Raw genomic sequence first — 12,430 nt, forward strand, 5'->3', positions numbered from 1 at the left:
TAGGAAGTCCTAATATTTAATACTCTAAAATCAATTAAGATTTTACCTTATGAAATTTTTAAAAATAATTTATTCATTGGAACTAAAAAACACGAAGGCCCTAAACGAATGTTGTTCGTCTTTTTTACCCTCTAAATATAAAGTTCACACTAGATAAAACAGTCATTTAATTATTTCTCTAATAATTAAAGATATTTTGTTTAATAGATTTCTTAATATTTAAGAATACTCATTTAATTATTCTCCTACTATTTGGGACTTTAATTTTTCTATTCCTTTTAGATCTACAACCCGTGCCTTTTCAAATCCATGTAGATTTAGTAGTATTAAATTGTATGAACTTTCAATTACCACTAGGAAAATTTCTGATACTTTGTACCACTTATATGTTTAAAATGATCTTTTAATAAAATTGTCGTCACTTTCAAATTCCATTTAATTTTAGACTTATGATGGTTTTTCACTTTCTACCTCCACTTAAATTTAGCAATATTAAATTTTAAACACGATTTATCCTAGGAAAGTGATCACTTTGTAACTCCTTTTAGTTTTAGGGGGCTTTTTAAATAAAATTTTGACTCAATTAAATTTCAAGCACTTTCGTTTTATACTAGGAAAGATTCGATTACTTTGTACTCATTTTAGATTAATTTTTTATAAGCTATTAGGTAAAAATAAGCACTTTGAACTCCTTTTTGTTTTAGGAGTCTCTATTTTTTTAAAAAAATCTTTATTTATTTTAACTATATATAATTTTACTTTACATAAATCTTTTCCTGTTTCAATTATATATGTAATGCTTCTATAAAAGAAGCTTTACCGTTCTACTATTTTTATCATCGAAACTTACACAATTTTACTTTAGAAAGTGTCAAAAAAATTGCATTGAACAAAATAGTTATTTAATTATTTTTGAATATTTAGGACTTTAATTGTTTCTTAAATATTTAGGACGTCAAAATTAATTAAATTTATGTATTAAATTTTTTTCTATTCTGATTATGTACTATGCCTTATTTGTAAAAGAAAATCACGTTTTTAAATTTAGAAGCTTAAAATCCATATATTACAAATTCAAATTAGGACTTCCAAGTTCCAAGGCACATAGGCCATATGCCTTGAAATTATACTTTTAGCTTCGAACATCAATTTTATGTTCAAGGATCTTAATTATTATAGTTTTAAATTTTTTAAAGCGGGTAGACACAAAATATAGTTTCACCTTTCAATCAAATGTTATTCCTCTGATATTTGTATATAATAAAGCAAGTATTAGAACAAACTAAAGGAAAAACTACTAGAATAGATCAAATTTCTAAACATGATTAACACAATTATCATTTAAAACTAATAATTTTTTGTTAATTCTTATATTATAATGTAAATACATCTTTTGAATAATATTTATGTTATTTTTAAAAAATTATTCTCATTAATACGAGGTAACACCCAGTGAACGTACAATAAGATGCAACGCGTACTTTCCATCTATTGATACTATATTAAAAGCAAGAAGCTCTTTAGCAAAATTTTATTTGCATTTTTTATCCTTTAAAATAGCTTTCATATTAGTCAAAGCTATAATTTAATTAATTCTATTATCTAAAATTTTAAAATCAAATAAAATTTAATTATTAAAACTTATTTTTTTTCTTAGTTTAACTATATAGAAATTCATAATATTTAGAACTACATCGTCAATAAATTTTCTTTCACATATTTGACATAAAACTTTACTCTCCAAAATATTGTTACTACAGTTTTTTTATCTAACATTAAATGTATGTACAATATTTTACTCCTATGATTAATATTTTCTTTTAGTAATTTACATGTATTTTTTCCCACAATAATATATATGCATATTTACTTTTAATATTCTTTGCTAAAATATTTGCCATTTTAGTAAATGCATCATAACAAACTTAATCAAATTATCTGTTGTAGGTCCAACTCTAACTAACTATCGCATTAACCTAATAAACAAATCTTTGCATCTACTTTAATGTCCATTACAATTTTACACCTTGTTCTTTTACATAAATTTTAATAATTTACACCTTTATTACTCATAAAATTATTTTGACTAAGAAAAGACATGTTGCTAGCTCCCATCACTAGAAGCAACAAGGTTTTTAGTGACGACGTTATGTGGTGATCGTATTTCTATGGCGATCTCTACAACCGCCACCAAATTTTAATGCCTATATGTTGCTATTTCGTGAAACGACTTACCTAAAATCTATGCATTTGTTTACTTTTTGTGATGGACGTAGCCGTTACAAAAGCTAATAATAAAATAAATCAGTTTTTGTGAAGACTAAACTCGAGACAAATAGTAAATAAATGTGCCACAAAATAGATTTAAAGTAGGTCACCTTTGAAAAGGCAACTTATAGGCACTCATTTTTGGTGGTGCAACAAGAATCACCAAAGAGTGTCATCCCTGAAAACCTTATTTCATGTAGTGAATTCGTTGAACTTTGACTAGAATCTTTGAAAATATGCTACATAATTAATCAAGAGGTTTTGGCATCGTCAATTATATGGTGCATCTTTGTTCATTAATTTTTCATTAAGTAACGATCCGTGTAATCCCAAAAAAAGATTCTTTTTGGGGAAAAATCATACAAGTTAACGTTTTATTTAATCATAATTTTACTGTTGGCCCTTTCTATAGTCAAGTGACAGAGCAATATATTGTGCAAAATATTTAAAAAATTCGGCACGAATGATCATTTACTCAAATAATATTAGCCATAGATTTCTTGTAAGACAATGCATTAGCTATTGATTACTCTTTTTTTTCTTCTAATTAGGAACTTTTATCATCATATTGCCTTGAGCTTTTATCATCTAATATTACGAAGGAAGATGTTAGAATGAAAAACAAATGTTCTATGACGTAAGAAAGAAAAGGAATACTAATACTAGCTACTTAAATATACGATATGTAAATTGCACCTTTTATAAATATAAAAAAAGTAAGTTTAATTAGTTACGAAGTTTGAAAAAACAATTATCTCCCTGGTAGTTCAAACGAAAAATATTTTTGTTACTTACTATTTTGGGATATATATAGAACGACCATTTTAGTTATACTTGTACTCTCCTAATTATGGTTGTAGAATCTTGAAAATTTTGGTAAAAACAAAAAAGGTAACAAGTCCAAAACCAAAATAAAGACAGATTAGATATTCCACCAGAACTAATCATACTATACAACTAATCTTTCTTCTAATTGCGTGTCTATTGCCGTCTTCATACAAAGCATGATTCATCGCTTATTCTCTTAATTTTAGCTTAGGAAGAAGTTTGGCAGGTTAATGAAGACAAATTATCTTAATCTCTTTATACCTGAGCCAACTTTAATAAGCGGTCCTCCTCTTACAAATGAATAATTCCGAAAATGAAACTGTATAACCAATTTCAAAATAATAGAATATACATTCTGTATATTATATACAAAAATTATATAAACTTTATACACTTTTTCTGTATCGAATATAAATAATTTTTGGCACAGGTTAAAAGTGAAAAAAGCCCATGATAATTCTTATTCAAAATAGTGTCACATAAAATGGAATGAAGTGAGTAAATAGTTATAGTAAGAATTCATCGGCATCCAGTTTGTACATAAAACTAAATTAATAGATGAATGATATGTATTTTCACATAATTGTTTACTTAATCATATTTATTTAATATATAGTTTCACTTTCACCATCCATTTCAATTTAAGTGATATAGTTTGACCCGGGATACAACTTAAGAAAAAAAACTTTTGAAACTTGTAGTCTTAGAAGTTTAAACAGTAAAAACTTATGGGGCTATAATATTTATGTGACTATAAAAACTTCTCATGAAAGAAAAAATGAGTAAAAATTAAAAAATTAAAATTAGATTATTTTCAAATATATTTTTTATTGTTATTTTGGAATAAACTAAAAAAGAAAGTATGTTACGTAAATTGAAACAGAAGAATAATATATTTTCTTATCGTAATAATTATTAATTACGAGTAAGTATTTCAAATACAAAGTTTTGTACATTTGCAAAATATGTTAGTAGAACTTGTTCTCTTTTCTTCAATTATATGATCATTTTCTCTACTTGTACATACACACCAAAAATAGTTGTGCAAAATTGAAAGAATTTTAGTAAAAAAACAAAAATCAAAAGAGTCCAAAACCAGAACACTGACAGATAAGATCCAGCCATATACCTCACTCAACACTAATCCTTCCTATAAAAGCAACATTCATCCCCTCTTTCTTTCTTGCCCTGCCACTTACTAATCTTCCTCCTCCCTTCGCTCCGCCTCCACCCACCATCCGCCGCCGTAGGTATGGATGTAAAACACCCCCAACCACCACCTTCCACCGTCAAAATCAAAAGAACCACCAGCTCCGACGGTAGCGGAACCGGTACAATAATTCTCAATAAATACCAACTCGGTCGTCTTTTAGGCCGTGGCAGCTTTGCTAAAGTCTACCTCGGCCGTTGTTTAGATGACAATAATACAGAAGTCGCCATTAAAGTTATAAACAAAACCGGTTCAACAACTACTTTTGATGCTTCTATGGAACCTCGTATAATCCGAGAAGTCTCCGCCATGCGCCGACTTAATCACCACCCAAACATCCTTAAACTCCACGAAGTCATGGCTACAAAAACCAAAATCTACTTCGTAATGGAACTCGCACACGGCGGAGAACTTTTTACGAAGCTCAACCGCCGTGGCGGCCGGTTTTCTGAATCAACCGCTCGGTTTTATTTCCACCAGCTTGTCTCCGCCCTACACTTCTGCCACCAAAACGGCGTCGCTCACCGCGATATTAAACCTCAAAATCTCCTCCTAGACAAAGACGGTCACCTTAAAATCTCCGACTTCGGACTCTCCGCCTTGCCGGAGCAACTACGTAACGGTCTCCTCCACACCGCTTGTGGAACTCCGGCGTATACTGCACCTGAAGTAGTTTACAGAAAAGGATACGACGGAGCTAACGCAGATGCATGGTCATGTGGGGTTATTCTCTTCGTATTTCTCGCCGGTTGTTTACCATTTGATGATTCAAATTTACCTAACATGTATAAAGCTATACATCGCCGTGAATTTAAGTTTCCCGATTGGATTTCAAAGCCGGCTCGGAAAGTAATAAACCGGTTGCTTGACCCGAACCCGGATACGAGATACAGTATTGAGGAGTTGATGAATACTTCATGGTTTAAAAGATCTTCATCAATGAAACAAGAAGAGATTAAGCAATTTGGTGAGGGGATTTTGGAGAAGGAAAGTAGTAAACATATGGGGAGAATGAATGCGTTTGATATTATATCGATGAATTCGGGGTTGGATTTGTCGGGGTTGTTTGAAATGGGATTGAATAAGAAAGAAATGAGGTTTACGACGAATGTGGGGGTGATTGAGGTTGGGGAGAAAGTGATGAAGATTGGGAAAGATGGAGGGTATAGAGTGGAAAGAAGGAAGAGTGGGGGAATTGGGTTGGTGAAAGGGAGAGTGGTTTTGTTGGTGGAAATGTTGGAGGTGGCAAAGGAGTTATGGTTGGTGGAGTTTAAGGTTGTGAATGGTGGAACAGAATTTGAGGATTGTCAATGGGAGGAATTGAAAATTGGGTTGAAAGATATTGTTGTTTCATGGTACAATGATGGATCTTGAAGAGGATTGGTGGTGGTGGTGGTGGTGGAACATGGCAGTGGCCAGTGGCCAGCGGCCGGCGGCAAAGTTTGAGTTCCCTTTGTGGTGGCAGATGGCGGCGGATGGAAGCGGCATTACATAGTGGTAGGTGTCTTTGATACTTGATCTTCCAGGGTGTATAGGCAATTTAGGCATTAGGCAGTAATTAGGGAGCTAAAATGTAGTTCTTGTTAGTCTTTTTTGGATTCTGTAAATTGAAATGGAAATCATATTTTTGGTTTAGTTGCACATATTTTTTAATCGTTTCTTTTTAATATTTCCATTTGATTTGAATCTAGTGCTAGACCCATGGATCATGAAATATATCTCTATAATTTTTTCAAGGTTAGGTAGCCCGATGCGAGCAGTGGCTGCTCCCACGGCTCGATAATCAAATTTGGTTTGTAAATCTTTCAGAAAATAGTTTTAAATGGGTGGGTGGCTGTGGAATTCCATTCTTTTAGAAGACACTGAAAATGACAAATTAGATAATGATTTCCAATCTCAGTGCAAGCTAAGTAAGTTCTATAAACGGTTCAAAAAATCAAAATTTTCAACGTCTTCATGAGTTTCTTAGTGTTTTCCCTGCTTCAGTTTCTTTGAATCAAGTCTGAAACATGGCAGTGGCAAAAAACAAGGTAAGTCACCAATTTGACAGCACAAATGACAGCAGACAGAAACAACACAGAATTTGAAGTTTGTAGGTTCTTGCAGCAACCTCTCAAGTTAATATATACAATAATAACAAAATTCACATATTTAGAGGATTTCTTAACATACATATAGGGATGGGACATATTTAGAGGATTTCTTAACATACATATAGTGACGGGACAAAAGTTATTGGATTCACGTGAACCCGTAATTGACACGGTAGATCCGCCCCTGGACAGAAAACTCATGGCTGCCATCAAAAGTTGCTTAAGCAACAGTAAAAATCTCTTTTGGTCCCCCTCCCCCCACCAAGTAGTCCCAATAAGGTTGATGCAATGAAAGACCAAGAACCAAATATTTGACATACATAAATATAGTAGTATTAACTTTTGTCAACCAAAGTTTCACCCAAGTATAATTTGCTGCAAACATAAATAAACAAGTTGCAGAAAAGAACCAATTGGAGATAAAATCTTGTACAGTGCAGAAAAAGCATAGATCTCCATTTCACCACACAACAAATACTAGCAGCTGTTGAGCTGGTTGTTGGATCCAGCAGCTTAATCAACAAGGTGCTATTTCAAAGACATTACACTGCTGCAGCAAAAAACACTAGAGAAAGATGCACTTAATAATTAAATGTATAGAGCTGGCAAAGAAAATATCTACACATGCTAGACAGGCTTAAACCACTTACAAGATAGCATCTAAAAGTATCTCCACTAGCACATAATGTAATGTAGTTTTCCTGTTAATGAAAAAAATATAATGACCTGAAAAAAGGGATTTGGATTCCTCTGATGCTTCTGTATTGATGATAATCCTATCCCAGTTTAATAATGTCATGTCCAACTTTACCATGTGACCAGGAGGTCACGGGTTTGAGCCGTGGAAACATCCTCTTGCAGAAATGTAGGGTAAGGTTGCGTACAATATACCCGTGTGGTCCGGCCCTTCCGCTGCCCTTAATATGTCAAAAAGAAATGCTTAACCTATTGATTATTGTTTAGTGGAGGCAATAATAAAGTTATGGTAAATCTGTTTTCTGAAAATGAGTTAGACGTTGATTAGCACTAGTCGTCATTTTGCAGTCTTGTTTCTCAGGCAGTAGCACTCCAAACAAGTCAAAGTTTTGGCTCAAACTGCTGCAGAAACTGAGTTTTAATTACCTAACAGACTTCAGCAACTAACAATTCTCAACTAGTAGATTACTGTAAGCTTCCATTAGTTCATACAGTTCACACCATTGAAAGGCAGCTCCTTATTCTTAAAGCAGGTTCAAATTAGCGTCGAGAATTGAACCACTTACATACCATCAGATAGTGTTTGTTAAGTTTTTGATGCATACCATTAGTATTAATAAGTTTGGCAAGCAACAGTCTTTGACGCATCAGTGACACAGTTAAGTAACAATGTGTCTTTACTACTTGTATTCACAGTTCCTCAAGCTACCTCTCTCTGGAAAAGTGCTTCTTGCTTCCCGTAGCATACCATCAGATGACGACAACAACAACAACAACAACAACAACAACAACAACAACAACAACAACAAACCCAGTGTATTCCCACAAGTAGGGTCTGGGGAGGGTAGTGTGTACGCATACCTTACCCCTACCTTATGAAGATAGAGAGCCTGTTTCCGGTAGAGTTCAAGGAACAATGAATCGAAACAACAAACAATAGCAACAAGGTAATAGGGTAATGAAAGCGAATAACACAACATGTACTAATAACGAACCAGGAATAAGCAAATACAACAATGGGGCTAGTTTTATGACAAGCCTAGGAGAGACTCGCGACTATCTGTCAACCTATAATCCTAATACTCGTCCTTCACGCCTTCCTATCGAGGGTCATCTCCTCGGTAAGCGGAAGCAGTGACATGTCCTGCCTAATCACCTCACCTCAGAACTTCTTAGGCCTAACCCTACCTTCCTCAAACCCGCCATGGTCAACCTCTCACACATCCTAACCGGGACAGCTATGTCTCGCCTCTTCACATGCCTGAACCATCTCAGCCTCGTAGCATCCCATCAAACAATGTTTGTTAAGCAGAAATATGGAAGTGGAGAAAACATTACAAATGGTACCTGCTTAATAAATGGGCTTCAAGTGATAGTCCTCCTCCAAGAGAAGCAACCTGTAAATAAGGAATTGCAAAAGCTTCATACAACTGTTAAATTTAGAACTAAATGAAGATAGACCATGACCTCAACAACTAGAATCCCATTCTATAAAGCCGTATGTCTCATTGAGTAAAGACCAGTTAGAGTTATTATCATTAGTTGACTGATACTGCTTTCGCAGAGTAATCAGCTGCACCCCTTTTTATTGGTGTTTATAATTAACTCAACATTTTAAAAATGTTCCTGGGAACAGATTTAGTTATAGTAGGTAAAATTGGGATCACCCTCAAGAAATTACCACAATTGCTCCTTTATGTCAAAGGAAGAAGCATTTCTAATGTAGTCTAAGGGGACATATGGGGTTGAGGCACAGTCAACTGATAGTTGATCGATTGCTCTTGAAAATACCAGGAATAGTCCTTACTTCTAGGTAGTCTGCCATGAATTCAATAAATAAATTATGCTTACTTCCAATCTTTCACAAATATAAACATCAAAGGCAATGACAATCTAGAACAAGATGATTTAAAATGCCAAAAGTTCGACAAGATGAGAACTAGACAGCAAATTCACAATTTCAATTTCACTCCAACTGTAATCTGTTTCTAATTCCAGTTTCAAAATGGGCAAGACAGAAGTAACAATCCATCTTTTCAATGCAAGTATTCAATAAGCATTGAAAGTTGAAGTTACATGGTATACTAGTATCTATAGGAAGAGCTAGGCATCTTCTCTATCAGGACTGTCAGTATCAAGCACACCGATTACAGAAGATAACGTTGAGCTCCATTTTTGCATGCCACTCTGAGGATCCTTTTTCCTCATAAATTCCAGCTTCCCAACAGCCTCCTTTGGAACACCACATTTAAGAAGAACAATTCCAAGTGACTTGAATGTTGAATCATCAGGTTGGATGGAAGAAGAAAGCATATCGTTGTAAGTCGCCAAAGCTTCTCTAAACCTCCCATCAGTTGCATACAATCCAAGCACATTGTTGCAACTTAACAAGTCAGTCAGAAGTCCGAGTTCTCTCATTTTACGGGCAATTTGAATGGCTTCCTTAAACATTCCGGTTCTCTTGTACATACACAGCATCATCGCGTAAGAAAACTCATTTGCATTTCCCTTTCTCTTTAGGTTCTCAAAAATCTCTTCTGCTTGTCCAACCATCGAGCGCTCGCTGTACAAGTCAATCATGCAATTCGAAGAATATACATCAGCCCCTGCCTCAAACGACTGAAGCATTTTGTATGTTTCTTCGGCTTCTCTCAAATACCCGACTTTGGTGTATAACTTAATCAAGGAAGTATATATAACAACATTTGTCTCTAAACCAGAGTTTCTCATTTCAATCAAGTATTTTGTAGCTTCTTTAACACTTCCTATGTCGGCAAAGGCATTTATCAGTACACCATAAACAACAACATCAGGCTTGACATCAAATGCAATCATTTCGTCAAATAATCTTACAGCCATTTCCAGCTGACCTACTTTAGCAAAACTAGATATCACAGCACAATAAGGGATACAATCATCAACTAATCCCGCCTCCTGCATTTTCCTCACGTAAGATGCTGCCCTCAGTGGCAGATCTGCAGCAGCAAGCATTTGAATGAGCGAACTAAAGCTGCATCTATCAGGAGATAAGCCATGTTTCTCCATGCTATCAAACAAATAACACGCCTCATCGTACTTCTTGCTAATTCCATATGCTTTGATCATTACATTGAACTCAAGGACAGTAAGTCTTTTTCCCTCCTTGCAGCAGTTAAAAACTCTCTCAGCTTCCAAAATATGGCCACGTTCGCCGAAGGCATCAATGTTGGCAGAGTAGCATTCAGAGGCCATTTTTCCAGCAAGATGAAACCTTTGGAACCAGGACCAAGACTTCTCTACCATCCCAGCTTCTAGATACATCCTAGTCAAAGCTGACTGAGTGAATTCATCAATCTCTAGATCTTTCTTATCCATCTCCAAAATGAGCTTCTCTGCTTCAATTACCATATTCCTTATTGAAAATGCATACAAAAGAGTGCGATAAGTCACGGCATCGGGCTCTAGAGAAGCATCCTTCATAAGTTTAAAGTAGGTGGCAGCCATTCCTATGTTGTCGTGCTTGGCATGAAGGGAAATAAGAATATTATATGTTCTTGTATCAGGATGGCACTGAAGTTCCTCCATCTTCCTCATCAAGGAAGCAACTTCTTCCATTCGGCCATTATTACCACACATGTGTATCATTGTATTGAAAGTAACTGTTGTTGGCAGGATCCCTTCCTTCAACATCTCGTGAAAAGTGTCATATGCTTCTTTCACTTGCCCTGCCTTCCCATAAGTGTCAATTAAATTATTATAGGTATGTGAGCTCAAACAAACACTTGAACCAGAAGAACCATTGACCCTAATACCACTTCTTGTCGCACCATTTACGCGTTCCTCCACCAGACATTTGCATAAAGACCACTTTTTTAAAAATTCTTCTGCCATCTTAAACTCCCCCGCCATTTTATACATCTGAACGACAATTCCCATTGTCACCTCATCCGGTACCATACCTCGTTCATTCATCAACTTCAACCACTTCATTGCCTGCTCCCTACGCCCACCCTTGCTGTAGACATCGATCAGAGTCCCATAAGTTGAATTTATTGGCTCAACTCTCTTTACCCTCATTTCACCCCACAACCTCTCAATCTCGCCCCACCTCCGTGCTTTACCCAGAATCCTAAGCATAATATTATAATGTATAACATTCAATTCATGGCATCCTCTTCTCTTAAACCACTCAAAAATCTCCATTGCTCGTTGCCACTCCACCTGTTCCTTCAATATAATAGTCCTTTCTTTTTTAGTCAAACTCTTTTCCCATGGCTTTAATGCCTCATCCAAATCACTAACCGTCTCCAAAGCTTCCAGCATAACAGGAATGCAGCCTCCATATCTGGCCCATTTTGTCGAACACTTAGTCTGCACTTTCTCCGCCACATTCCCCGAGCTCAACTGACCACTAATTTTGTTCTTATTCTCACTTCTTTCAACTGGTTTCCTCAAAAAACCATTTTGGGTCTTTAAACCGCCATTTTTCACAGCATGAGTTACATTGACCCATGTCGTCGAACATTCTGTCTGCGCTTTTTCCATCACATTCCCAGTGCTCAATTCACCACCAATTTTCTCCTCACTCTCACTTGTTTCAACTGGTTTCTTCGAGAAACCATTTCGGGTCTTCACAACATGGGTTTCATTGGCCCATTTCGTCGAACATTCGGTTTGCACTTTTTCACCATCAATTTTCCCCTCAGTCTCGGTTTTATCAGCCGGTTTCTTCAAGAAACCATTTTGGGTCTTCAAAACACCATTTTTCCAAACATGAGTACGCGAGTTTTTGCCAATTTGATAGTCCAGCTTCTCTTTTACATCACTGTCATAGCCAACTCCAGGCCTGAATTTGAACCCAAGATTCTTGCTTTTCTCAATTTTTCCATTTGGGTCATGCAATTGGTTCTGCTCCTTGTATTTCTTGGTGGTTGGAATTGAAATTCCTATACTTGGAATGGATTTAGTTGAGTTTAGTATGTGGAAGCAATTGCTGGTATCAACATACTGTAACTTCACAAACATTTCTTCAACCTGTCAGTTGATTAAAATTTCAGTAAATGTTTTAAGACATGAAGCACATTAGGAACTTCAGAACGAATTGGTGTAAAGAAAGTGAACGAAAGAAGATGAACAGAATGGCTAAGCAAGAAAAAAAATTAAGACGGAGAATGTTATTTATATATATTAAAACATATAATCATGCACTACGAGCAAGCCGTCTTAGCTCAGTGGTAGAGCGCGTGGCTTTTAACCACGTGGTCGTGGGTTCGATCCCCACAGACGGCGATTTTTTATTGGTTTTTGTAAAAAAAACTTTGTCTTGGGTTTATGTGGATTTTCTTTTAATTTGACT

At 35.3% G+C, this 12,430-nt stretch overlaps 2 protein-coding genes and 1 non-coding gene across 3 annotated transcripts; 2 read left to right on the forward strand and 1 right to left on the reverse strand.

The window, feature by feature from the left end:
• The first annotated feature begins 4,257 nt into the window (after positions 1-4,257).
• Positions 4,258-5,941, forward strand: LOC107760209 (CBL-interacting serine/threonine-protein kinase 7). Its single transcript, XM_016578225.2, has one exon. The coding sequence runs from the start codon at positions 4,349-4,351 to the stop codon at positions 5,678-5,680; it is 1,332 nt and encodes a 443-aa protein (XP_016433711.1). The 5' UTR covers positions 4,258-4,348; the 3' UTR covers positions 5,681-5,941.
• A 3,096-nt stretch (positions 5,942-9,037) lies between these two features.
• Positions 9,038-12,197, reverse strand: LOC107760208 (pentatricopeptide repeat-containing protein At3g23020-like). Its single transcript, XM_016578224.2, has one exon. The coding sequence runs from the start codon at positions 12,097-12,099 to the stop codon at positions 9,199-9,201; it is 2,901 nt and encodes a 966-aa protein (XP_016433710.2). The 5' UTR covers positions 12,100-12,197; the 3' UTR covers positions 9,038-9,198.
• Positions 12,198-12,291: 94 nt separating this feature from the next.
• On the forward strand, positions 12,292-12,363 carry TRNAK-UUU (transfer RNA lysine (anticodon UUU)). Its single transcript has one exon. It is a non-coding gene; the product is annotated as a tRNA-Lys (tRNA).
• The last annotated feature ends 67 nt before the right edge of the window (positions 12,364-12,430 follow it).

Source organism: Nicotiana tabacum, chromosome 7 (assembly GCF_000715075.1).
Source record: "Nicotiana tabacum cultivar K326 chromosome 7, ASM71507v2, whole genome shotgun sequence".
In the NCBI taxonomy this organism is placed as follows: Eukaryota; Viridiplantae; Streptophyta; class Magnoliopsida; order Solanales; family Solanaceae; genus Nicotiana; species Nicotiana tabacum.

What these genes read in the sequence shown, in the direction of transcription:
- LOC107760209 (XM_016578225.2), top strand. Translation starts at nt 4,349, where the DNA reads ATGGATGTAAAACACCCCCAACCACCACCTTCCACCGTCAAAATCAAA.
- LOC107760208 (XM_016578224.2), bottom strand. Translation starts at nt 12,099, where the DNA reads ATGTTTGTGAAGTTACAGTATGTTGATACCAGCAATTGCTTCCACATA.